The sequence below is a fragment of the Emydura macquarii genome, unplaced genomic scaffold, assembly GCF_026122565.2.
Source record: "Emydura macquarii macquarii isolate MOO-44397 ecotype Brisbane River unplaced genomic scaffold, CSIRO-AGI_Emac_v2 contig_746, whole genome shotgun sequence".
In the NCBI taxonomy this organism is placed as follows: Eukaryota; Metazoa; Chordata; order Testudines; family Chelidae; genus Emydura; species Emydura macquarii.
In genome coordinates this window covers 1,690,127-1,715,989 of record NW_027130883.1, presented here as the reverse complement: position 1 = coordinate 1,715,989, position 25,863 = coordinate 1,690,127, and the positions used below count along the sequence as shown (strand labels likewise).

The window sequence follows — 25,863 nt, the reverse complement described above, 5'->3', positions numbered from 1 at the left end:
TCTCAGCCATGCCAGGGCCATGAAAATGATCACTGCTTTCTCTTGGTTCAGTTTTTGCAGGGCTTTGTGGATCAGTGGAGTGGGAGGGAAGGCATATAACAGACCCTGGGGCCAAGGGGCAAGGAGTGCATCTCCCAGGGAGTCAGGACTGCGTCCCCCTCAAGAAAAGGTAAGCGGCATTTTGAGTTGGAAGGTGTGGCAAAGAGGTCTACCTGTTGAAGGTGAGGAAGCTCCTGAGTTATTGATGGCAGAGACTCCTGGAGGGACCTTTTGCGTGAAGGTACCTTGTAGACTTGGTCCCCAAAAGGAGCCCAGGGGTTCCAGAAAGCCCACTGGGGAAGGGCATAAGGGAAAGATGTTAGACCCCATGGGTGGTCTCGTCAGGGCTATGGGGTCAAACATCTGCCACCTCCTAGGGTCTCTTTCTTGGGGAAGACAGAGCAGCAGACACTGCTAGCAGAAAAACCTCTGAGTGAGAGTGCACGGGCACACGTATGGCGCACCCACAGGGACAACTTGGAAAAACCCACGTGCTCGCGTAGATAAGCTCTCCCTCTCTCTCTCGCCTTCCAACAAGAGTCTGGTTCAGCCGACCAAGACAGCTGCTTTTTTTGCAACACTGCTGCAAGCAATGCCTGGAACAGCCCCAAGCCGGTACGAGTTTGCCAGCGCTCAGCGTGGCTGATCAGACCACGGGCTGGGCCTGCGTTTCTCCAGCAGTAAGGCTTCAAGTCAGAGTCAGCACCAGAGACAGAAGCTGCATTTCCTATCTTTGCTGCCCTTTTCTCTCCCCTCTTGTGCGCACTTGTCTTGCTCTGTCTTAAAGGAAGAAAGATTAGACCTTAAGAGCAGCAGCTCCAGCCAATCTCAGCTAACTTCTTTTCTTTCCCCCATCAAGGACAGTTATCACCATCTTTAATTCGTCTAAAAAAACTGTCAAACAAGGAAGTTTTTCCAGGTAAAAATTCTCTCCAGCTAAATGGAAAGGGTGCGAGAGTTACTATTAAAACAAAAACCTTACTTAATATTTTACTTTTCAAATGATTACTTCTTTTTCATTTTCTTCTTCTTCTTTCCGACACGGCTACAGATACCACTGGGGTGTTTGCCATGGGCCTAAGCCAGCCCAGGTCTCTGCACTCAAAAGCCCCAACCGTGTTTGACTGTTTAGTGCTGTCACTAAATGACAGGACCATGCTCACACCTTGGACTCTCTGGGCCCACTTATGACACCAAAATTAACACACTCGGGGGCATGGCTGTGGGGGGTGGTGACAAGGAACGGCTCTCCAGGTCCAGCCATGCCCCTGCTCAGCCAGCGTGGAGGGCAGGCTGCCCCCACCTCACCTTGAGCAAGACGCGGGTGGGCGTGGAGGCGCCAGCTGTGCCGTAGCTGTTGTAGGGAGTGCAGACGTAAAGCCCCAGGGCATCGTCATTCCCCGTGGCGATGACAATGGAGCCGTCGGGTGCCGTGGACCAGCCAGGGAACTGCGGAGGGAGAGACATGTCAGAAGGCGGGCCCCCTGCCAGCAGGTGTGGGGGACAGGGGGGCCTGCGCAGTCGGTACCTTATCGAGCTCAAGGGGACGCCCGTCCTTGGTCCAGCTGATGGAGAGAAGAGGAGGGTTGGCCCTGGCAGGGCACTGGATCATGCCCTGCATCCCCATGGGCAAGAGGGTCTCCGGTGGCATGGTGGTCACCTGGGCTGGATCTGCAAGGCACCAACCAACGGGCAGGACACACTCAAGGCCTGGGTGAGCTCACTGACCCGTAGCCAAGGGGTGGGAGAATAGGGTGTGGCGGCCATGTGGGCAACACGCTGCCAGCCCACGGGACAGGGACAAGCCCCGACAGCAGCAGCCCACGGGGTGGCGCCGTCTCCATGCGACAGGCTCGTCCATGGCAGAGCCCCCGGCCAGCTAGGGACTCCCTGGGATCCGCCCACGGAGGGAGCCCAGCCCCTGGTAACTCAGGGCTGCTCCCCTGGGCGTGTCTGGGCCATGGCCACGTGGACTCCTCAGCTCAGAGACCTGGGTCAGGTGGGAGGCAGACACAGCCCAGGTCAGGGCGGGCAGATGGGGAAGCCAGCCAAGGGCCACAGCAGGGGATGGGCCCCTCTCTCCCAGGTCCAGGCCACGAAGGGGGAGGCCACAAGCCAGAGGCATTTCCCTGCCCCTGTCAAACAAGTGGGGCCACCAGGGTTCAGCTCAAGAGCCTGGAAGTTCTGGGTACGGCAGGGTCCCTGAGAGGGGGCGAGAAGGGGTGGGGGTGGCCCTGACACAGCACGGGGCGGGAAGGGGGCGTGGGACCTTACACAGCACCGTGAGGAAGGCCGAGGCCGAGGGCGGTTTCCGCAGCCCGTTGCTAGGAACACAGGTGTATCTGCCGGCGTCGTCCGGGGTCGTTCTCTGGAGCAAAAGGCTCCCGTCCACCAGGACACGAACGCGAGACTGCAGGTGGCTGGAAGGAAGTGGGAGGTTGGGGGGTGGGGGGGCAGAGTCAGGAGCCCGGCAGGAGCTGCCCCAACGATCCAGCACCCAAACTGCTGGCAGCCTCCACAGCAGGGCTCAGGGCGCATCTGCAGTGACCTGCTCCCAGCACATCACGACCAGCATTGGCACCTGCCCAGCAGCACCCCCGAGACCAGCCCCCACGGTCCTGCCACTGGGACCCGGCCACGGCCCCGCCACTGCCACTGGGACCCAGCCTCCATGGCCCCTGCCACTGAGGGATGGCCACGGCCACTGGGGCCCCCACGGTCCAGCCACGGCCCCCATAGTCCAGCCACTGCCACTGGGACCGGGTCAGTGCCCCCACGGCCCCGCCACTGCCAGTGCAGGTGTGGGTCACTGAAGGCATCTCCAGTTCCCTGCTGCATTCCCTGCCCATCCCCACGAGGCCATTCTGCCCCTGCCCGCTGCCCCCCTGCCAGCTTGGCTCCCGGCTGCCGTATACCTGAGGTGAAAGACGTTGCTGTTGCCCTGGAACCAGCTGTAGGTGAGGTTGCCGGGGTAGGCCTCGGCTTGGCAAGCCAAGAAGGCATCCTGGGTGACGTTGACCGTGATGTTCTGCGGAGGCACCACGATGACCGGCGGCCCTGGCACACACAGCGCACAGTGAGGCTCTGGGCAGAGGGGTGAGCCAGGAGGGGAGGCGGAGACTGGGCCAATGGGACATGGAGAACAGCTTCCCAGAGAGGCTTTAATTCCTCTGCAGAGACTTGGAGAGGGGAGCGAGCAGGGTCCGGCTGTGGGGGACGCCAGGGGCGAATGGGGCCTGAGGGCGAGGAGGACTACACCTGCAAGGGCTTCCTTTGGGCCACGTGTGCGCAGGGAGAGGCCAAGTTCAGCTAATGGACTCCCATCTCACTGCACGTGTGAGCACACGCCCAGCTCCTGCTCTGACGGGCTGGTCTCTGCAGTGAAAGGTCTGAGGTGCCCCTGTGATCTGACCTCACTGACTATGGAGATCACCCCACGTCACACAGGGGCCCCCGAGACAGCTTCCCGCCCCTCTTACCTGGAACGAGCAGCCGGGTGGTGTGGGTGACGGAGCCCTCCGTGCTGGAGGCGTGGCATGTGTAGATGCCAGCGCTGGCCCGCTCCACGCTAGCGATCCTCAGCGTCCCATTGCTCACCTAGGAAGGCACAAGGCAGCACAAGTGGGAGTGCAGGCAGGGCAGGGCGTCCTCAAGGGCTTGGGTTTACGAGCTGTGCAGTGGCTTCGTTTTGGAAGCAGCCATCGGGCCATTCCAGCATCCCAAGGAGAATTCAGCTCCCGAATCTCTTGCATTCTCGAGGCTCACAATGCCAGTCCCAGCCCAGTGCTGCAGGATGGGGTGAATGGCCAAGGCTTGGCCTGTATTTCATCCCCACCCCTGGTGAGATTCTGTGCTCTACAGAAGGGTTATGTTGCCCAGCACAAAAATGCAGCCCCCTCTGGGACAGAACATGGCAACTGTTTAACAGCTGCACAGCAAGGTGACATGGCAGCTCAGGACCAGGAGTGACGAAGGCTATAGTAGGGGTGAAGGAGGCAGAATGGAAGTGTGACAAAACAGGAATTATGTGTATGAACCCTATGTGTGCCTCAGTTTCCCCTACATTTGGCATGGCTACACGGGAGGTGGGGGGGGAGGACGTTTGCTAAGTTTGCTCTTAGGGCAGGCTGAGACACACAGGTGTGTGTGTGTGACACCATCCTGTCTGGGTGGGATGAAGAGTCGTTAAGGAGCTGGCTGAAACTGACCCAGGTCAAAGAGGGGGCCAGACACACACTGCAAGCTCCAATGACCCATGGGATTTCCTTGCCTCTCAGCAGGGAAGCTGAGCAAAAACCCTGCTCAAGAATAAAAGACAGAGGTGTGAGGTGAGCTGGGGGGATACCGGAAGCTGGGAGGTCTCTCACCTGGGAAGTGACTAAGGAGGTCAGACAGAGACAGGCAGAGCCTGAAACTGGGGTTCACGACAGCTTGGCTGGGCTCTGAGCTGGCCAGACTGGTCCATGCTTTACCCTTCCTGTCTCTGTGCTAAGCTATGGCCTCCCGCTGCTGTGTTCCAGCTGACTAATAAACCCGACTGGTGTGGAAATGCTGGGCGCGTGTCACTGTGAACGCGGGGTGAGTGGACACGTCTCTCCCAGGAGTCCGGCTCAGTGAGACTCGCTGAGCAGAGCTCACAGCGTGAGGCTGGGGTGCTGGAGCCCAGAGGTTCGGTCTCAGAAAGCTACCCTGAAGGAAGAGTGAGACCCCTTGGGAGCCTGGCCCAACGAAGGGGTTCCACCAAGAGCCCGTCCCACCAGCCCTGTGGTCCGTGACAGGGAGTGGCCAGGAAAAGCCGGGATGTACGTGGATCCAAGCCAGCTCTCGGAATAAACACTCTGGGGCCACAACGTTCCCAGGCGGGCAGGGTCTCTGCTTCATCACTGACAGCACCCCTCGACTCCAACGCGCCCTGCCCTCCCCCACACCCGAGCCTGCCAGGTGTGTCGTCTGTCAGGGTCACAGCTCGGGGTGGCACTGACCACAGGGCACCTGCTGCAACGCCCCTGGCATAGTTTGGATGCCAGCAAAGCCATTGTGCCGGTGGCAGGGTCGGTGGTAGTGGAGGGCAGCCTGCCAGCTCTGGAATGAGACCTGAGAACACTTCATTTTCCTTTCAGCAGAGTGGCCTACAGACTGCAGTTCCCAGCATGCAATGCTCCACACCGAGTGGTGGAGTCATAATCCCGCTGGATCAAGATGGAGCAGTGCATGCTGGGTCCTGTAGTTTCCCTATTGATAAAGAGAGCTGCCATCTCTTCTTTTTATGCAATCGGGGTGATGCCTTAGGGTTGCCAGCAGTCCCTCATTACAACGGACGGCTCTTATTTTTTCATCTCTGTACAACAGCATCGGGAGCTGCTGAGTGCTGCAAAAAGCAGCAAGAAACACCCCTGGTGAATGTGAGTACAGTTTAGTATTATCCTTAATACTACTAATGATGATAATTAATAATAATACTGATATTGGGAGGGGGGTGGGGCAGAGATACTAAGAAAACAGTCCCTTACTTTTGAAATAAAATGTTGGCAACTCACTTTCCGGCCCCTGCACCCTTTCAGCTGTGTTTGCCTGGCACAAAGGAGCCTCATTGCGCATCCTGGGGGATGCCCAGAGATGCTGCCCTGCTGGCGGGAGCAGCTAGGGCCAGCAGAGACCTATGGAGAGCCCTGCAGTGGGACTGGGGCCTGGTCTATACTGCCAGCGAGACTTGGTGGCAATCGACGGGAGTTACACAAGCTACGCAGAGTAGCTTGAATAACTCCCATCAACTTCGTAACTTCTGTTTAGCGCACCATCTTCACTGCGCTGCGCCAACAGGAAATGTGGATTTTTTTTTTGGAGCTGGTTTTCATAGATCGACTTCCAGATCGATTGAGCGGGTCTTCACTTCCATTCAATCAATCCGGACAGATTGATCTTTAACAAAGGCGAATTTGCTGCTGTCATTGTAGACATACTCTGGGATCCCGTGGGCCTCGCAGGAGCTGCTGCTAGAATAGCGGGAATGGGTAAAACGTACTTTGTTGCGGGTGGGATTGGGTGGGCAAAAAAAAAAAAAAAAGACTGCGGTAATTTGTGGGAAAACACTAAATCTCTTATCAGGTTGTCAAAACTAGGATTTCAGCAACGTAAAGCAAGTTTTCCATTTTTTTAAAAAATAAAGGTTTTCATACTTCAGTGTAAGCGAGGGATAAGAGATTTGATGTCTATTATAACAGGTGTTAAAGTAGTTTTTTACATGGTCGAATCACGGTTTTTGTATTCTTTTAGTGGTAAAAATTGTGTCTGGGTTCCGTTTATATATATATAATATATTAACTGACCGTTTTTATTTTTTAATAGCAGGGGGGAATCTGTCTTTCTTGCGGGATCTAAGGGTTTTGCAGGTGGGAGCGAAATAAAAATGCAAGAAACAGTGCGGGACTGGGTGGGTACTGCAGGGCGGGATGGGAGCGGGTTAAAAAAAATAGTCCTGCTCAGGACTCTCCTACAGTTTCTCCTTTGTCAGCCCCGAGCCTAGAGCCGCAGGTGAAGGAATCCCTAGCATGTCGCAGAGTGGCCACTAGATGTCAGGACTGAGAGGGCCTTGGCCATGCAGAATGGCTCTCCCTGCTCTGTCTTGCTGGGGCAATCTCCAGGCTGGGGAGAGGAGGGATTGTGGCCAATGCCTGGGGCAGGTGACTTGTGGGGCCTGGGTCTGTGACAAAGCAGGACCGTGGTGCACCCGCCTCCCCACAGGGTGGGGAGAACTCTGCAGTGGTGACGGGGAGTCTCCTCCCCGCAAAATGCCCCCTCGGACTGTGTGAACCCTGCCAACCTCCCAAACCCCATCTAGGGCAGCCCCACTTAACGCCTGCTGGGGGAGGGAGCCCCACGGGTGCAGCACTTGGAGAGACACAGGAGACAACCTGGAAAAGCTCCCCCCCCATCTCCTCCCTCCCGGGGGCTGCCTCTCCCTTACCTGCACCTTGTCTCCACTCTCGATGGCCAGGTTGTTTCTCTTCCAGACAATGACAGGCTGGGGGTTGCCGATGGCTGAGCAGGCGAGACTGAGGGGTTCTCTCTCTTGCACCTCCACAAAGGCTGGCGGGGTCTCTAGGAAGGCAGGGGGAGCTGTGGAGAGGACACGGAAACCGCTTCAGAACCACAGCAGCACAGGGCAGTAAGTGATCTGGCTGCAGAGAACCCACAGCCCCAGGCACATGTTCTGCTTAGTCCTGGCGGGCTGGCAGCACAGAGCGAGTGTGATCTGGGGGTTAGAGCCAAGGGCTAAAGGCAGGACTCCTGGGTTCCATTCCTGGCTCAGGGAAAGGATCGGCTCTAGTTCTCTGGGTGGGGTTGCTGGCTAGGATATGGACAGGGGGCAGGAGCTCTGGAGTCTGATCCTGTCCATGCTACTGTCCCGTGCCGTGGCGCTAGGGAAATTCCTTCCTCGCCCCCCCCCCGTAAGCCTGTGGTGCTGCGCAGGGAGCTTGCAGGAAGTCAGGAGCAGAGCTGGGCCAAGGACAGACTTGGCGGCTTCCCTGGCAGTGCTGGGGGAAAAAGAAATAAATTGGCAAAAGTTCGATTCAGTCCAAACCAAAACTGTCGACAGCGAGAAATGTCAGCGAATGGGGATTTGTGTCGGGCTGAACCAAGTCTGTTGTGCGACCCGGAACGAGACGTTATCGCCTTTAGCAGCCTGAGTGACACTGATGTGATGGGGAGGGGGGGGTGTCCGTGGTGCACACAGCTTGAAGAAGCGAATAAGTCTCTAAGTCACCCCACCCCCGTGAGATGAACTGCCCCCACGCACAAGTGCCCTGGGGCCAGGCAGCCCCCCGGGGAGGTGAATGGCTGATGCAGACACAGGCCCTGCTCTGCCCTTGCTGTGTGCAATGGGTGCTGAATGCTAATACCCTCATTGCACAGCTGTTGCTTGATGGTACCAGCTGTGCGGCAGGGGCTGCCTGCAGGGAGATGGCAGACTCTGGGGCAGGGCTTATGTCCATTGCAATCAACTGCAGAGTGCCCAGGGCGCTGTCCAGACCACATGCGAGGCCCAGCCGGGCACCCAGGCCCACAGCTCTGCCAGTTCCGATGGGTCCGGGATGGCTGGGTTTCTGGGGCAACTGCTGGGCTTTTGTGGTGAAGGGGAGGGGAGGCACAGACTAATGCAAATGCCCCATGGAGAGCCGGGCTCCCTCCCTTTGGGAAGGGAGCCTGCAGTTTGGCTACCTCCTTTGACTCCCCGGCTGGATGGGATCTGGGAGCCCACAAGGCGTGAAGCACGGGCTCGGGGTGGCTCCTGCAGGCCGAGGGCGAGGACCCGCCCTGGGATCCAGGCCTCCCAGCCCCCATGCTATAAACGGAGAAGAGGCTCAGTAGCCACCAACACGGGACCTTTCCTGGGCCTGCCCAGCCAATGAGTGTGCTGCCTGGGGTCCAAGGGTCAGGGCCCTGCTCCTTGGGCCCTGTTTACTAGTTAATGCTGGGCCTTTTATGAGTGTTTGCTCAGGAGGGCGGGTTTGGCACAGCCCCTGTCCCATTGCAGGCTTCTCTGGGAAGGCCTGCGGGGAAGGGGGAGTGCTGGTCGGGGGCCCCACGGGGGGCTAGCAGAGTCCCCAGTGCTGGCGTGTCAGGTAGAGAAGCAGGCGCCGTGTCTGCTCCCAGGACAACACCTTGGGGCGAAGGCAGGGTGATTTCCTCCCGGCTAGGGCGCCCTCTGAACCTCCCCCCCAGCCCCATGCCAAGCTCCTTGGGCTGCACAGAATGGAAAAGGGACCCTGCAAGCCGGCCACTGGGCCCCTGAGCCCAGATCCGGTCTGGAACGCTGACGCCAAGGGCTGCGATGGCAGTGCAGCCTGGCCAACGTCCCCAGGGCTAGCACCGCCAGCGGGCACGGGAGATTTACACCTGCATTTCCACTAGTAGCCACCAACGGGGGCAGCTTGAGGTGTGTGTGGAGAGATCCCAGAGGCGTCTTTAGTTGGGCTCCCAAGAAACGAGCCTCCCCCTGCCCCCCCCCGTCCCAGTCTGGGACCGTGTAAGAGCATTTTGGCCTTGCAGCCCTGGCCAGCAGTTTGTCTGTCTCCATGTAGGGAGGCTGGGTCAGCTGCGCCCCAGGGGCACTACATGGGCAGTGCAAACTCTGGGCTGGGCTGGGTTCACCCTGCCACCCAAGCACCCTGCCACCCCAGCACTTCCTGCAGATACAGCGCCAGGGCCTCAGGAGGTAGCCAGCCCCCAGCGGGGGGAGGGTGCAGCCAGACGCTTGCCCCCACCGCGCCTCAGCTCGTGGTGCAGCAGCTGCTCTGCTAATGCGCTTGGCATGGAGGGGAAAAGTGGAGCTTTCGAGGAAGGCAGCTGCCGGGGTTTACTGCGTGATTGCACAGGGGCCAGGGAAGGCGAGGGGGGCAGGGGGCTGGACTGTGGCCTGCCTCACCCTGCCACCACCACCCCTCCCTGCCCCGCTGGAGCATGTGTGACGCCGCGTTTACCCTGACCGCGAGCTCATTCTCCCCAGGGCTAAATGAGGAGCCTGGGGGGATCAGGCCCAGGGTGTACCCGAGAACCGGGTGGGGGGAAAACTGGGCCCAGAGCATACCCAGGGGCCTGGGGTGGGGGATTGGCTCCCGAGCATCCTGGGAAGTATGGGGGGGAGGGGATTGGACCCAGAGTGTGGGGTGTACCTGGTGTGGGGAGGAATCGGGCCCACATTGTACTGGGAGGAAGGAGGGGGAACTGGGTCCAGAACATACCGGGGGGGGGAGGGGAAAGGGAGGATCAGGCCCAAAGCATAGATTGTACCAGGGGCGGAGAATCAGATCCTGAGTGCAGCTGGCGGGGGGAAGGTGGGATCAGGCCCAGAGCGGGCCCCTAAGGGGCCCCTAGGAGTGATGTGAGGCAAGAGATGAAGGAGGGAAGGCCAGAGGCGAGCGCCCCGCCCTGCCCTGCCCGAGGCTGGCTCACCACTGCGCTTCCCTGTCAGCAGCCTGGCACCTCCCCTGCCCTGCCAGCGTGGGCGCCCAGGGAGGACATCGGGGCGCGGCTCACACACACAGCTGCTCAGAGAGGTTCACAGCAAGGGGGAAAGGTGACTGAGTCCTGCAGAAAGCGAGCACCGTGGGCTCACGAGAACAGCTGCACGGGGCAGAGCCAGGCCTCCCTGCCATAGCCCAGCCCAGCCCCTGCTGCTCCTCCCCATCCCACCCGCGCGTTGGCCCCACTACCACGGAGCTGCGCCCCATGCACTCCCACCAGAGTGCTGTCAAACCAGCCACCGCGGGAAGAGGGGTCAACCCCAAAGCCCGGCTCCCTGTCCCAATGCAGACGAGCCTGCACCCCTGGCGTCCCCCCAGCGCACTCGGCCCTCGCTGCACCCTGCCCCACACGGCCCGTCCCGGCCCCACCTGCACTGATCCCCATGTCACAACAGCTGCGTCGAGTCTGCCAGACGGTTTGGGGTCCCCCTCCTCCCACGTTCCTACGCAACAGCCCTACGAGAACTGGGATCCAGCACCCACGATCCCCCTGGAGCACCAGCCGGCCCGGCCCCTAGCCCGAGATACAGCCTGGGGCCACGATGCCCCAGCACTGCCCCTGGCGGTGGAGCAGGCAGGCACCCACAGCACTGCCTCAAGAAAAGCCAGGCCCTATGCAGGGGAGGCACTGCCTCCTTCACCCAGAGCTGGGAGGCAGGTGCCTGAGAATACCGGAATAGCTGCTGGTGCCAGGCAAATCTTGCGCCCAGCATGAGGAGGGCACACTGATCAGGCCTGGCCCCGGGACCCAGAGTGCTCCTGCGCGGGGGGAGGCTGCTCACGCCTGGCACTGCCTCTTTTCGCTCCGCCCCCTTCCCACCAGAGCACGCCCACGCCCGGCCTGGCACGTACAGGTGACAGTGAGGTGGGTCCAGGTGCCATTCCGGAACTCGTCGTCGTTGCTGTGCCGGTCTAGGAAGAGGACGCGACACTCATACCAGCCTTGGTCCTCGGCGCGCAGGAGGTCGATCCGCAGCGAGGCGCCTTCCTGGATCCGCACGCGGCCTGCCAACAAAGAGCCGGCCTGTCACTCAGCCGCGGCCCGCCGAGCTGCTTGGGGGCCGTGCCAGGCACCGGCAGGGGAAGCTGCCCGGGCTGGGAACACCCCCGACCGGAGGGCAGCTCCCCGGGCCAGCCGTGTGTTCAGGGAAGGCACGCGCCCAGCCTGCGCCAACCCCTTTGGTGCGACGCTGGCAATGCCAACGCAGCATCTCACAGCCCCCTCGGCTCCGGAGCGGCGAGCTCTCCCCAGCCCCCACTCACCACATCCTCTGCTCACCCAGCACAGCACCCCACAGCCCCAGCTTTTCCCACACAAGCCTCCCCACCCCACCCAAAGGGGCCAGCCAGCTCCTGGCCCAGATTGAGGCCGTACAGCTCGATCTCCTGTCTCCCGGCCCTGCTCCAGCTCCCGGCTCAGAGGGGGGCTGGGAATGACCAGGCAAACAAACTAGGGCAGATACACAGACCCAGTGTTGGCAGGGCCAACGGGGCAGGAGGGGGTGAGGCAGCAGGGGAGAGGAGACGCAGAAAGGGGGCTGGGGGCAGAGGATCTAACGAGGGGCCCCAGAGTCACTCGCAGCTCCACAGTCCCCAACAACCGCCCGGCTCCACCCCAATACCGGCCTCCTCTGCCTGCCATGGCTTAGACCAGGGCTAGTCAATTAGTTCTTGTCAAGGCCCGTATTTCTCGGTCCAGGTCCAGACTCCAGAGAAAACAGTAAGATTTCCGGGTCCATTTAAAGGCATCTGGCAGCCCGGATTTGGCCCACGGGCCACCTACTGCCTACCCCGGCTTAGACTCTGCGGCATTGGAGCCCCTGGCCACGAGCCCTGCAGATGGCTGTGCCCTGCGTGCTCCCTCCCCAGCAGCCACTGCCCCCTTAGGGAGCTCCCCAAAAACCCCTTCCCCCTCGGACCGTGCCTCCCCTCGGAGCCCTCGCTAACCCCTCTCCAGTCCCCACCCTGGCCAGCCATCTGAGGGACTGGCTCCCAGCCCCATCTCCACCCAGCCCCCCTGTGGGGGTTACGAGCCTCAAACATTGAGTCCCAGCTTCCCTGCCCCCCAACACACATGCTAGGCTGGGGCTTTGACAGGAGCCAGCTAGCCAGGAGTGGGGGCTGCCCCCAGTCCCACTCTCTGGGGCTGCCCCCAGTCCCACTCTCTGGGGCTGCCGGGTGCCCAGTGTGCGCGGCCTCTTTCATGAGCAGGAGGATAAGAAATCTAAAGAAGCAGCAAATGCAAGCCCCTAATCCCCAGGGCTATTATCAGAGCCATAATCGGCTCAGGAGTGTAGCAGGCAATTGGCTCAGCACAGGGGCTGCGGTGCACATCGTGTACACACCCCACTATGCACAGCTACACACACACTCCAATACACAGTGCTACACCCTCCCACACAAATACACACAGCTACATCCCCTCCATGTAAAAATACACACTGCTACACCCCGATACACACTGCTACATCCCCTCCCCCCCCGCTAGACAGTGTGCTACACCTTCCCACACAAATAAACACAGCTACACACACCCCTTGATACACACATATACCTACAAACATAAATAGTTTATCCGTTGACCCAATACACACACATGCAGGTACAGGCACATACACACATCCCAATACACACAGACTGACACACACCACACACAATATGTTCCCCTACACAGACCCGTATCTTTATGCTCATTCACTGATATGCACACACACATACAGAACAACTCAATAATACTTCATTGGCATGACACGCTACGCAAGTATCCCCAAAGTGTAAAAAGAAAAGAAAGTCTGTCAGGGAGAGAGACACATCTGCTTAGGACATGTACGCATACACCCACACCCACAAAAGTGTGTGCCCACACTTGCATGCAACATACAAACACGCACCCATTGCTCACGCCCATCAACATGCACACCAAACATATCCTCACCCTTGGCCACATCCCTGTATACACACACCAAAAGCCATACACACGTATACCTACCCCGACCTGCATACACCCATATAAACCTGCATGAGCACAGGCACTTTCTGTCAACATAGGTAACTGCTCAACTATCCCTCCTTTCACACCCACACTGGGCTCCCCACCTCGCAGTCTCTGGGGTTGGTCCCTCTCAATGATGGTGCTGACTCAGGGTGCATGGTTTACACACCCCAGGGCCTCACAAAGCTCCCAGCACTACAGGCCATCACCCAGTCCCTTCCCTCCAGGGAGGTGGGATCCGTACTAGGCCTCTGAGGATTGAGAACAACAGTCTGCAGCATGGGCTCACCCCACAGCACGTTGAGAAACGCTCCCCACCAGCTCAGCACAATCCCACTCCACAAGACTCCCTTGGCCTGACAAGCTATCCGAGGCCAAGTCCACATTACAAAGTTCTGCCGGCACAGCCATGTTGGTTAGGAGTATGGGGGAAAAACCTCCTATACCTGTGAGCACACAGCTGTGCTGGCAATCGCCCCGGTGTAGACAGAGCTATACTGTAAGAAAAAAGGTCCTTTTACTGGGGTAGCTCATTTGGTTTGGGGAACTGGGCCTAGCGACGTTATCATAGACGATAAAGGGGAACGGATGCAGATTGGCACAAGTAAAGAGCACGTCAGAGATCTTCTGATCAATATGAATGAATTCAAATCAGTCGGGCCAGATGCTATTCACCCGAAGGAATCTTGGAGCCACTAGCAATAATATTTACAAACACCTGGATGACAGGAGAGGTCCTGGAAGACTGGAGAAGGGCTAACATGGTACCCGTTTTCAAAAAGGGGAAAAAGGAAGAGCTGGAAAACTACAGACCAGTCTGCCTGATTGCAATACCTGGGAATCTACTAGAGCAATGTATAAAATATTTCACTTGAGAATACCTGGAGGATGAAGGGATGATCACTAGCAGCCAGCATGGATTCACCAAGAATAAATAATGCCAGACCAGCTTGATTTCTTTCTTTGACAGGGTAACTAGTTTGATGGATAGGGGGAATGCGGTGACATAATATACATGGACTTCAGCAAGGCTTTTGACACAGTCCCACATGACATTCTGAGAAGTAAACTGGAGAAATCTGGACTTGGCATAACTACCATTAAGTGGATACGTAATTGGTTAAAAATCCGCAAATGAAGACTAACTACGAATGAAATTATTTTGGATTGAAGGGAGGTCCCAAGTGGGGTTCCACAGGGATCTGTTCTGGGTCCGGTGTTGTTTAACATCTTTATTAATGACCTGGCTGTAGGTATACAGAGCAGACTGATCGAATTTGCAGATGACACAAAGCTAGGGGGGGTTGACAATACTTTGGAGGATACAGCTAAAATCCAGAGCAATCTTGATAAACTGGAGAACTGGGCTACAGACAACAAAATGAAATTCAACAAAGAGAAATGTAAGGTGCAACACTTAGGGAGGAAAAAAACCACAGATAACTGGTTTGGCAGAAGGATCTGGGAGTTGTGGTGGATCACAATCTCAACATGAGTCAGCAATGAGATGCTGTTGCAAAAAACAAAAAAAAACAAATGCAATTTGAGGTTGCATTGAGGCATAGCATGTAAATCACGGGAGGTGATAGTACTGCTCTACTCAGTGCTGGTTAGGCCTCAGCTGGAGTACCGTGTCCAATTTTGGTCACCAGTGTACAGAAAGGATGTAGAGAAACTGGAAAGGATCCAGAGGTGAGTGACAAAGATGACCAAAGGGATGGAATACGGCCATATGAGCAAGGGCTGAAGGAACTGGGTATGTTTAGTTTGGAAAAGAGAAGAGGAAGGGGGGACATGATAACGGTCTTCAAATACTTGAAAGGCTGCCATAAAAAAGATAGAGAAAAGTTGTTCTCTTTTGCCACAGAGGGCAGGACAAGAGGCGATGGGTTCAAACTGCAGCACAGCAGATTTAGATTAAATACCAGGAAAAATGTCCTATCTGTAAGAACAGTAGGACAATGGAGCAGGCGGCCTAGGGAGGTTGTGGAAGCTCCTTTGCTGGAGGTTTCCAAAAGGAGGCTGGGTAGCCATCTGGCTCGGTTGGTTTAGCCACAACAAATCCTGCATCTTGGCCGGGGGATAGACTAGATGACTCTTGTGGTGCCGTCTAACTCTATGGTTCTATGACTCTAAGCTCTCCTGGCAAACCCTTCCCAGTGCAGCCGCAGCCAGCATGTCACAGGGACACCAGCCATAGGGTTTAGACATGCCTGAAGCAGCGTGTCCTGCTGGGTTTGGGCCCATTTGTCAGTCGTGTCCATTTCTGATCTGGTGGCAGGTTGCTACATACTCCCCCGCCTGACCCCCCTTCACTCCCCCGCAGTGTCCCCTTGGCTAACCTCCTACAGCTGCCCGGCAAAGGGGAAATTGCTCCAGCAATTCTGGTCTGCAGCCTGGGTCAACCGGAGCAGCTCTTGGGACTGCCCTAGCCCAGGGCTGCCCAGAATCCAGGAGCCCCTTCCTCCCGATCCCACTGAGTCTGCCAGCCCCCCAGCAGCCCAAGGCCTCCAGGCATGGGGGAGGGGTGCTGGGTATCCCAGGAGAACAGGGCAGGAGGGGATGGGTAAGCAGAGTCAATGGGGGGGAAGCTATCCCCTCCCCCATCCTGGAGCCGACGACACCAGGCTCCTGAACAAAGGCCCCATTGGAAGGAACTAAACCCTGCAAAAAGAATGCAGGGGGGGCCAGCCCCTCCCCCCCACGCCCCAGATACCCTCCCCCCAGCCCCTCTATAATCCCCTGCCTCCGCACCGCCCATCCCTTCCCCCTCATTCACCCAGAGGCTTGGTAACAAAACATCTTTGACCTGTGCAACCCCAGCCTCCCATTGCTTAGCAACCACCCTTCAAAGGGATACCAGGGCGGTGGCAACCCCCCCACTGGCTGCTCCTGCGTCTGGCAGCAGGAGTGGCAGGTCAGGGCTGGGGGAGGAGGGCAAAGCAGGGTTGCTTGGGGGGGGGTGTGGATGGACAGAGGGCGGGGGCTGCACTGAGTGACATGGGGGAGATGGGGAAAGGAGGAGGAAGAGGATGGGAGGGGAGAGAGGAAGCACTGTTCACGCCCCCCCAACCGCTCAGGCAGCAGCACTGATGCCCCACGCTCATTTCCTCGCAGCTGGGCCGGGAAGCAGCTCCCCCGAACCTTGCTCTATTCACCCCTCAGCGGCAGCCACCCCTTGGGCAGCAGCTTGGTCTGGATTGAATCCATTCCCCAGGGCCTCCAAGCAGCACCCCCCCCCCCACCCGAAGCACCCCCTGTGGAGCCATCTCCAAGCCAGGCAGATAGAGGCTGGAAAGATCAAGGCACCTGGCTCCAGCCCCACAGGCCCCTAGGGAGGGAGGAACTCCACGCCCTCCTTCGCCAGTCCCCATCTGAGTGTGGCTGTGCCCAGCTGCCAGGCAGGGACAGAGGGTGAGGGGTCCCGGCTCAGGCTTTCCGGCCTAGATTAGGAAGGGCTTTATCTAGTGGCACTAAGATCCTGTGTCTCTGGGCCGGGAAAGTGACCCCCGCCACCCAGGCTCCCACCTCGGTTTCACAGGGACCCTGACTAGCAACGCGTGGAGGGACCAGCCTTCCAGGAGCTGGCAAGAGTCGGGGCCTCCCCCAGGCCCAGCCAATTGCCTTCCCGTGCTCACGGCTACCAGCTCGGCCAGCGTAGGCTGAGACACCCAGCTGCCTCTGCTTCAGCCGGAGAGGGTGAGAGCTGCGACCCCATCCCCAGCCGTGCTGCCCCTCCCTTGGGTGATCCCATCGCCGAGGGAGACCCCAGTGTGGGGCAGCCAGCCGAGAGAGCAGCCTGAGCTGGAGAGGGGTCCCAGGGCAGCTCCAGGCCCCAGAGCCATCACAGCGGCCAACACTCAGTGCCTGAGGCACTTGCCACCTCCCTCAGGAGCCAAGCAGAGCCCTCCCCACGCAGCAGGGTGGGGGGGTCCCTGGGGCTGCCATCATCAAGCATCCTAGAGCTCGGCCATGTCAGACTGGCAGTGGGACGGCAGCAGGGCACAGTGTCACGGTCCCAGCTGCCTCCAGCCAGGGGGTTGGAGTGGGGTAGGAGGGGGCTTCAGGGGTCTCATGCCAGGGCCAAGCAGATAACTCCTCTGGAGGGCAAGGCTGGGGCAGGTGGGTGAGCGCTCTAGGGGGCAAGGAATCCAGGGCCAGGTAGGGGGGTGACTCCTCTGGGGGCTGAGGGCTCCAGGAGGGGCAAGGCCAGGGGCAGGTGAAGGCACTGGGGGGGTTGATACCATAGGTGTGTGATGGGGGGCAGGGGGCATAGCATGTATAGGGGGAGGCATCAGGGGGCAGAGGGACATGTGGGGAGCGTCAGGGGCAGGGGAGGTCAGGGTGAGTGACATGCAGGGGGGCAGGGGTGGGGTGAGTGACACGCAGGGGGCCTGCCACAGAGGCGGGGGGGGGTATGTGAGATTCTTGCTGGTCCCCGGCCAGCTGCTCCCACCAACGGCTGGAGCAGTTTGAAAAGCGCCACGTGGGACCCGTGGCAACGGGACTGAAATCCTAGCCTGACCTCCCTGGTTAAACCGCGGGTGCGTCGGGTCCCCCCCACCCCCCCGGCAGGCCCCGCCCCCACTCCCAGCTCCTAACTCACCCCCCAGCCCCCAAGGATGATTGAAAATAAGCAGCCAGTTGCCCTGGGAACAAGGGAGTCACTCAACAACTCCTCCCCCTCCCCCAATGGCTCTGCCCTGGGCCCAGGCGCTCCCAGCTCTCCTCCTCCCAAAGCACGGCTCTGCCCTGGTCCCTATCCCCACAGAATGGTTCTGCCCCAGCAGCTCCCCCCAACCCAGTGAGACTCCCACCTTGGGGCCAGTGACCCTCACAGCCGCACTCCCTCTGCCCTTGATTGGGCCCCTATGATCAGTGTCTATCCAGCCAACCAGCTTTTCCATGTGCCACCCCCAGGCTCTCTCCATGCACGCTCTGGGTCAAACCAGGCTCTTCTCTTCCCCCCCATCAGTACAAGGAGAGGGGCTCTGCAAATCCCTCACCGCCCTCCCCTTGCCTGGGTGGCCCTTCTGCCCCAGGGTGGCCAACTGGAACTTCTCCCCAGTTGTGCTGCTGCTGCCCACACGGGAGGGGATCCTGGAGCATGCAGGGCTGACGGGAATTGCTTCATTCAGCAGAGCTGGCTGGGGTGGGGCGGAAACGTGCCGTTATTGCTCCCAGCAGTGATTGCAGAGATACACTGTCAGTGTCCCCTCTCACTCAGAAATACATCACCCCCACGTGCTCTCTACCACGGGAGCCCATTTCCATGCATGGCACTGCACCTGCATTCTGGCTGATGCATACAGAAAGAGTAAAGTGCAGCCACCTCTGGGGAGGAGGGAGGTGGCAACTGGCCAACACAACAAACATTTAGCATCAAGAAGAATCGCCCGGGATCGTGAACTGCCTGCACAAAGCACAAATTCTCCTCCAAAAGACCTGGAGGCCAGGCCAGTGCCTTGGGAAGATGTGGCATTGAGTTACTGGTTTTGCACCATGGCTCCAGGGAGCTAAGCCAAGCCAGGCTCTGAATCAGTGACAAACATGCCTGCAGGATGTCAGGAGCCTTGGCTGGGTCCCTGAGAGGCCCCGCAAGCTGCTGTGCTTTCAGTGATCGGGGGAGCCCCTCACTGCTGCAGAGTCGCCTGCGAGCAGCACTGAACCTTGCATGCCATGGCCCTGGCCAGACCCCCCGACTTTACAGCTCAGATCCCAGGAACGGCAGCTCAGACTGCAGGGAGAAAGGAGCCAGCTCAGAGCCACAGGCTGAGTGGGCAGTCAGGGCAGCTCTCTGACCAGGGGAACCAACAGAGCTGATGCCTCTGAGCCCAGAGCCCGGCTAGCCAGGAACATCTTCCACACGCCCAGAAACCAGACCCACTGGCAGACTTGGAGCCAGAGGCCCTGGGGAGGTGGTGGGGAGGGAACAGTTGGTCTCCACAGAGGCTAGGCCAGAGTGCAGGGGAAACAGCAGGGGAAGCCAACGCAAGAGAATCCCCCAGTCATGAGTGAGCCCCAGGAGGCAGAGATGCTTAGGCCGCTGCTTACCAGGAGAGCTGATGGGCAACTGTCCTCGGCAACCCGGCCTCACTCTGCATGGGCCACAGGCTGGGGAGATGCCACCTGCCAGCAGTAACCTGGCCAGCTGCTCTGAGCAGGGGTCCCGCTGGGGAAGCAGGTCTGTGAATAGCTTGGGCATGGGCTCCCTTCCCACGGCCAGCCATGCAGAACGAGCAAGCTGAACCACATGTGGCCCCCTCAGCCGGGGAACTGTGCAGTGCAGAGACCTAGGGACTCTACAGTTCATTCCTGTGGCCTGCAGGGCCCCCCGCCCAGAGGGCAGCCCGACTGCCCGAAGCAAGGACGGAGCACAGTGCATGCTGGGAGCCAGCCCCTGGATATTAACGTGCACTCCTGCTCTGAAGAGCGGCTGCAGACCGGGCGTCAGAGTCCCACCGGCTCCCTCGTTAGCCCTGCAGAGTCAGCATGGCCACAAGAAAGAGCTGGATTCCGCTTGGGGATGGGGCTAAAGGCATTAGGAGACAGATAGGTGGAATTAGCTCCATTCTGAAGACGGAGTCTTTCCTGCCGGGGATCTGTGAGTGGGGGAAAGCCCCGTGGGCCTCACCCAGGAGCCTGGGGGCAGCACACTGTGCAGGTCGGCTGAGCAGCCAAGCTAGGACAAGTTTTTAGATGAATAGTTTATATCAATCAATCCCCCCCCCCCGGCAGTCTCTCCCCCACAATCACAGCTGGCTGAAACAGAATGATCATTTTCCACCTAAATCTTCCCCAACTCGACCCATGTTGAAAGCTGTGATTTCCGTGGGTGCAGGGCATTGTGGACCTTACTGGCCACTGGCTTTTCGTTGGTCAGCGTTTCGGTGTCCAGGACACCAGCTCTCATTGACCAGCTTGGGAACAGGAAGGATTCAATTTTTTTTTTTTTTTTTTTTGCTTTTGAAACGAAGTCCAGTGATTTCTTTTTTCTTTTTTTTTTTTTTTTGCAGCCAGCTCTGCTCACACCGGAGGGATACTCCTGCAATAGCATGCCAACACAGCCTGGCCTGGACAACGTTTGGGTGCCCCAGCTCTGTCCCATCCTGCTCCCTGGGCTCCCGTCAGGAGTAGCCCGGTGCCTTGCTGTAACAGACCTTTAGTGGGATGTGATTTGTGTTAGTGCCGCCAACCTCTGGCCCGGCCTGCAGAGCTGCCACAATCTCCAGCCCCATAGCCAGCCCTCCTGATGCTCCCCAAGCCAAAGCATTCCCTGCAACAGACACCGAGCCTTTCCCTTTCATTAAGAGAAGATCCTGCTGCCCACGCCTCCGCGTTTGCAAAGAGCCCCGAAAATCTGCCACTGTTCCACTTTAAATACCCTCTCATGAGGAGAACATCCCCCTCCCACGCCACTGTCCCCTCCAGCAGCTTCGTTCCAAATCCCATTCAGCCCAGCCCTGCCAATTAGCAGCTTTGCCGAAATCCCCTCCCCAAGCTCAACCTTCAAGTGACCCGCCCCCCAGGCAGGGCTGAGAAGGCAGCACACAGAGCCCCTGGGCTCCGGCAATCCTGCAAGAATCAAGGCACAAAAAAGTGGAGGGAGGCTGGCCCAGCCCCAGTGCGGGGGGGGAGGGAGGGGGGAGAGAACCCTCGCCTTCAGCCACAGAGCTCCTAACCCAGGGCCCGCCTGGGACAGCGTGTGCGCACGTGAGAGGTCAGATCTCTCGCTGGTTTCAGCTGTGGCTCCCAATGAGATTTTGGTTCCGTTTGTCCCCAAATCCCCAGCGACTCTTGGGGCTGTGATTGGCTTGAATGGGCAGGAAAAATGCCCTGTTCCCTGGGGTTGGTAGGACCTCGTCCTCTCCTGCAGGGGGAGCTGTCTGGCACGCAGGGCAGCAAGAGTGGGGTGGGGAATATTGGGCGTACTGGGTAGGCAGCTGATGGGTAGCACTGTGCCATGAGGATGGGGGCAAGGGGGTGTGACACAGGGGCAGTGCGGATGGGGCAGGGGCTGTAACACTGGGATGCGGGGGCTGTGACACAGGGGCAGTGCGGATGGGGCAGGGGCTGTAACACTGGGATGGGGGGGCTGTGACACAGGAATGGGGGGGGCTGTGACACAGGGGCAGTGCGGATGGGGCAGGTGGAGGGGTTGTGAAAAGAAGTGCGGATGGGGGGGTGGTCTGTGATGCAATAGCAGTGGCAATTGGGGGCTGGGGCTGTGACTGTCACACCAGGGACCACCCTCAAGGCTGTGCGAAGGGTTCCAGAGCCCCTGCTCCCTGCGGCTCTTCCCACGGGATCCCACCTGGCCCCTGAGCACCGGGAACCGCCAGGCGACCCAGGTGGCAGTGGGCTCCCAGGCATGAATTTCCCCTGAGCAGCAGCAGGCCCCAGGTGGGATTATGGGATTAGAGTGGAACAAAGATCCCAGGAGCCGTCTCAGTCTGACCTCTGACCCAAGCAAGAAAGGGCCTTTGTGTGGCCCAGGCCGGCTCCTCTGCGCAGCACAAAGAGGCCAGCAGCTTGCTCAGGCCTGGGCCTTCCACTGCATCCACCCCGCTCCCTGCAAAGCTCCGTGCTGTCCTGGAGCCCAGCCCTGACCACGTGGGACCTTGGGAGCTCTGGCTGGGGAAGGGCAGGGCAAAACGCTTCCTCCTGGTTCCCCTTACCAGGGAAGGGACCAGCCCATGGGATGGCCCAGGCCTGTGCCGAGCAAGATGCATGCACGTCGGGCAGCGAGACACACACACACGAACTCCGATACAAGGCAAAGACGTACCACAGCGCCACTGAAACACCCGCGCTCCGGTGCAGACAGATGCAATGCCGTGCACAGATGCGGGCTCAGTGCACTGGTCTCACACAGCCCCCCGACAGGCCTGTTCCCAGGCTGGGGGGGAGGGGAGCCCCCCCAGCAGGCAGAGGCCACCAGCACATCAATAAAGGGGAGGGTCACGCTGTGGCAGTTTCCTGCCTCAGTGGGTGCCCACTGATGTGTGCACAGCCCCATCTCCTCCGCGCTCGCTCGGCGGCGCTGTGTGGGGCTGAGGACAGATTCGCCTCCCCCAGGAGGAGCACAGAAGGAGAACTGGGCATAGGAGGGCGGCGGGGAGGGGGAAGGGACCCTGCCTCTCAGACTCAGGCTGGGTGCAGCCCCTCACAGCCCTACTGGGCAGCTGCCAGCCCCCGCGCCCCGCTCCCATTCCTGCCAGCCGACAGCTTTGGCTCAGTCAATCCGAGCTGCAGGGACGGGTCCCCTCACCTCCTCACCTGGCCCCATGGCCACCCCTTCCCTCGGCCAGGCCTGGGGCAGGGGGAGAGCCCTGCCCTGCTGCACCGCACAGCCCATGGGGCATGATTAATGCAGCCTGACAGCAGCAGCCCTCAGCTGGGGCCCAGCTGCGGGGAGACGGGGGGAAGGAGCGCACAGCAGGCAGAGCACCAGTGCGCTGTGCACACAGGAAGAGCCAGAACAAGGCCAGTCCTCTGGGGCCTGGCCAGTCACTGGATGCTACGACCACGGCAGGGAAGAGCCGAGGCTCGTGCCAGAAAACTCCTCTGGACCCCAGGGTGGGATGGGCTCGCCTCAGGGAAGACAAAGACCATGCAGCTGTGTAACGCCAGCCCCTGGACTGCATATCAGCCACTGGACCACCTGCCACAGAACCAGCCACTGGACCTACTGCTCCCTCCTCGCTGTGTCCCAGCTAGGGGCCCTCCAGCCCTGAGACATGCCAGCATCCCCTAAACGACATTGCACCCCCCTCAGACCTCCTCTACCCTGATATACACCAGCGGGGTCCCCTCCGCTATATCCCAGGCCCCCTGGACTTCTCCTATCCCGATAGACACCAGCGGGGTCCCCTCCACTACGTCCCAGGCCCCCTGGACTTCTCCTACCCCAATAGACGCCAGCGGGGTCCTCTCCGCTACATCCCAGCCTCCCAGGCCTCCCTACTCCTTCCCTGCTGTCCCAGCGTGGACTCACCTACGTACTCCGGATCGACGCGCGGGGAATAGAGCCCGAACTTAATGAAGATGGGGAGGAGGAAGCCGAAGCGGACCCACTCGATCACGTAGAGAGGGGGGCGCGCCTCGTCCGCCTTCAGGAGGTCACAGCCCAGGACGGTGCTCTCTCCAACACGCCCGACCACAGCCTGAGACGCCGCCTGGCCGTTACCTGCAGAGGCCAGCATAGGGAGGTTTCACACTCGGGGGGAGAACGCCCCATCAGCGGCAGCCCAGGGTCACCTGGGGAGCCCCTGCTGCGCCCTGGAGCTCAGACACAGCACCGATGGGCCCCGCGTCAGCCAGCCAAGCCCTGCGGCAGGATGCTCCCACAGGTGTCCGGGTCACGCAAGGAGAATGCCTGGCCCAGCTGCAAATACCTGCAGCGAGGCGGGGCCCCTCAGACCCAGCAGCCCTGCGTGGTGCTCTCGGAGCAGGACCCGAAATCCTGAGAGGAAAGGGCTGCTGGGGACTCCTGGAGAGCGCCTCTCACCGCTGTGCTGAGGACAAGGCAGCCCCAGGAGGGGTGCAACTCAGGCACTGGAAAGGCAGGAGAACGCGACGTCCCGCCCTGCTTTGAATGGGGCCTCGGCTTTGCTGGGGTGCGACAGACGCAGTGCGTTCCACACCCCTATATCCCAGTGCCCTTCACAGAGAAAGGGCACCATCTTCATCCCCATGTTACAGAGGGGTAGGGACTCCACCAAGGTCACCCAGTAGGCCAGGAGCAGAACCCAGTACCCCTGCCTTTCAGTATTCACTCAGCGCACATGGCGCTGCGGGGCCCAGTATGTGGGGGAGGTCTGGTCTGGGTGGTGAGAGCCTGCTTTAGCCCAACAGACTATTTCAGGGATCTATATCTTTGGGGCCAGCGGGGCAGGCTGCCCCCCTTCACCACAGCAGGCAGGGCAGTGGGGGAAGGAACGGAATAAGTGTGTGTGTGGGGGGGGGAGGGAGAGAGGGGATAGATCACCCCCACCCCAGACTCCTTGCAGCAGGAAATAACTTCCTCAAACTGCCGTGCCGGCTGTGTGCTGGAACTCCAGGGCAGGAGCGGCACCAGGGGCCCTCGGGGATCCAGTCGCCATGGTCAGCATGTCAGGGAGATGGAGCATCCCCTGTGGAGCTCCCTTAATTGGGCAACTGGGCAGGGCATCCCCTCTGCCTCTGCTGCAAGGGGAGAATCACTGGGATCCCCCTCTGGCCCCTGCTCCTTGGCAGTTCAAGTAGCAACACTGCCTGTGTCCTCCATGGACGACGTGGTCCCCCGATGGAGCATTAGCCTTTACACCACTGGGTCCCTTGCTGCTCTCATCATGACTTCAGCGGCTCCTGCCCCGCCCCACTTTACACCCTGAGTTCTGGGGCCTGATTAAAGCCAATTCAAAGGATCCCCTGGGTTCTGTGGCTCAAGCCCCTGGTGCATCCCGCTGGGGGCCTGCACGGGACAGCGCACCACATGCCCCTTACCTTCATGCCCCCACTTACCTTCAGCAAAGTTGTTGGTGAACAGGCTGAGGTAGGCAATCCATAAACACCAAATCATAGCACAGCTGCCCCGTCAGCCCCGTCGCACCACCTGTCCCGCCTCCTTCCGCTTGCTGAGCTGCTCAACCAGAGACCAAGCTGCTGCGGGGGGAGGCGCAGGGCTGTACGATGGTGAGGAGGGGTCTGGTGTCCCCCAGGTCCGGAGGGGCCCGTCTCGACCAGGAGCCTCCTTGGCACTGTTCCCAGGTTCTGTGCTCTGATGGGGAAGTGCCGCTACTCAAATCAAAAGCCCCTGGCTAGCACAGACCCGCCATCGGCCAGGGACAAAGATGCTGCAGTCCAGGCGAGATCCAGCTCATCTCAGCTCCCAGCTGCTCCTTGGTCTCCTGTCAGTTATCAGGAGCTTGGAGGAACACCTAGGGAACAAACCAGCACAAAGCCCTTAGGGAGCAGGTCACCAGCTGGGGCAAGCAGAGGGGCCGGGAGTCCCAGCATGCCCCTGCCCCAGCTAGACGCAGCTGCACCCAAGCGCTCAGCGAGCGTGTGTCTCCCATTTCCACCCCTTTGCTGCCCACCACTCGCCCGGCTTTGTTACTGGCCTGGGATCCAGAGCGCAGAGTAGCAGGGCTACTTCCAGAAAGTCCCCCCCCCGCCCTGTGGGTGCCGCCACTCTGCAAAGGGAGATCCTTGCTTGCAGCTGTTTCAGACTCCCCCCTCCGCCCCCGCCGGGGCTCTCCCCTTCCCGTCACACCCCAGCTCCCCACTCAGTCCTTCTTTCATCCTTCCTTTGCTCTTCCCTTCTCATCACTTCTCTCTCCCCTGGTCCCCCGCCCCCCCCAGGGTTTGTGCCCTTCTGGGTACAGCAAGAGCCCCCTCAGGGAAGGGCACTGAGCCCTCATCCAGCCAGCCTCTTTGGGCATGTTACCTATTTGCACCCCAGCCCAGGGCCCCCTGGCTACCGGGCTGGGGGGGCGCAGCCCTGCTCCTGCATCCTCTGGCAGCTGGGGAGCCTGGGCATTCTGCTTCGCTCCCTCTCCTTCCAGCTGATGACTCGGTTAATCAGAAGCACATGCCCGGCAGGAACCGCTGGGTGCAGCGGTGGACCTGCCTCCCTTCCCCTACTGGCCTGGTGCTGGGATCTGGGCAGGTGGCTTGGCAGATCCTGACGGGGGAGGCTCTTGCCGTCCTGCCCCCATAGGACGTTTCTCTGCCACCCCCCCTGGTCCAGTCCCCCCCACCCCGCGGCTGGAGTGGCCCGCGCCCCGTGCCCATGCAAGGGGACCAGTCCTGGACGCAGCACCC

At 59.8% G+C, this 25,863-nt stretch overlaps 1 protein-coding gene across 1 annotated transcript in view; it reads right to left on the bottom strand.

Moving 5' to 3' along the window:
* IGSF9 (immunoglobulin superfamily member 9) overlaps positions 1-24,657 on the bottom strand; it is a 40,691-nt gene extending 16,034 nt beyond the window's left edge. The window contains exons 1-9 of the mRNA XM_067542942.1: positions 24,562-24,657; positions 23,054-23,245; positions 10,917-11,069; positions 7,004-7,155; positions 3,519-3,636; positions 2,955-3,096; positions 2,314-2,459; positions 1,568-1,710; positions 1,348-1,488 (exon numbers count right to left, since the gene is read on the bottom strand). Of these exons, the coding sequence (XP_067399043.1) occupies positions 1,348-1,488; positions 1,568-1,710; positions 2,314-2,459; positions 2,955-3,096; positions 3,519-3,636; positions 7,004-7,155; positions 10,917-11,069; positions 23,054-23,245; positions 24,562-24,619 (1,245 nt within the window). The 5' untranslated portion in view covers positions 24,620-24,657. The remainder of the gene's footprint in view (positions 1-1,347; positions 1,489-1,567; positions 1,711-2,313; positions 2,460-2,954; positions 3,097-3,518; positions 3,637-7,003; positions 7,156-10,916; positions 11,070-23,053; positions 23,246-24,561) is intronic.
* Positions 24,658-25,863: the final 1,206 nt, after the last annotated feature.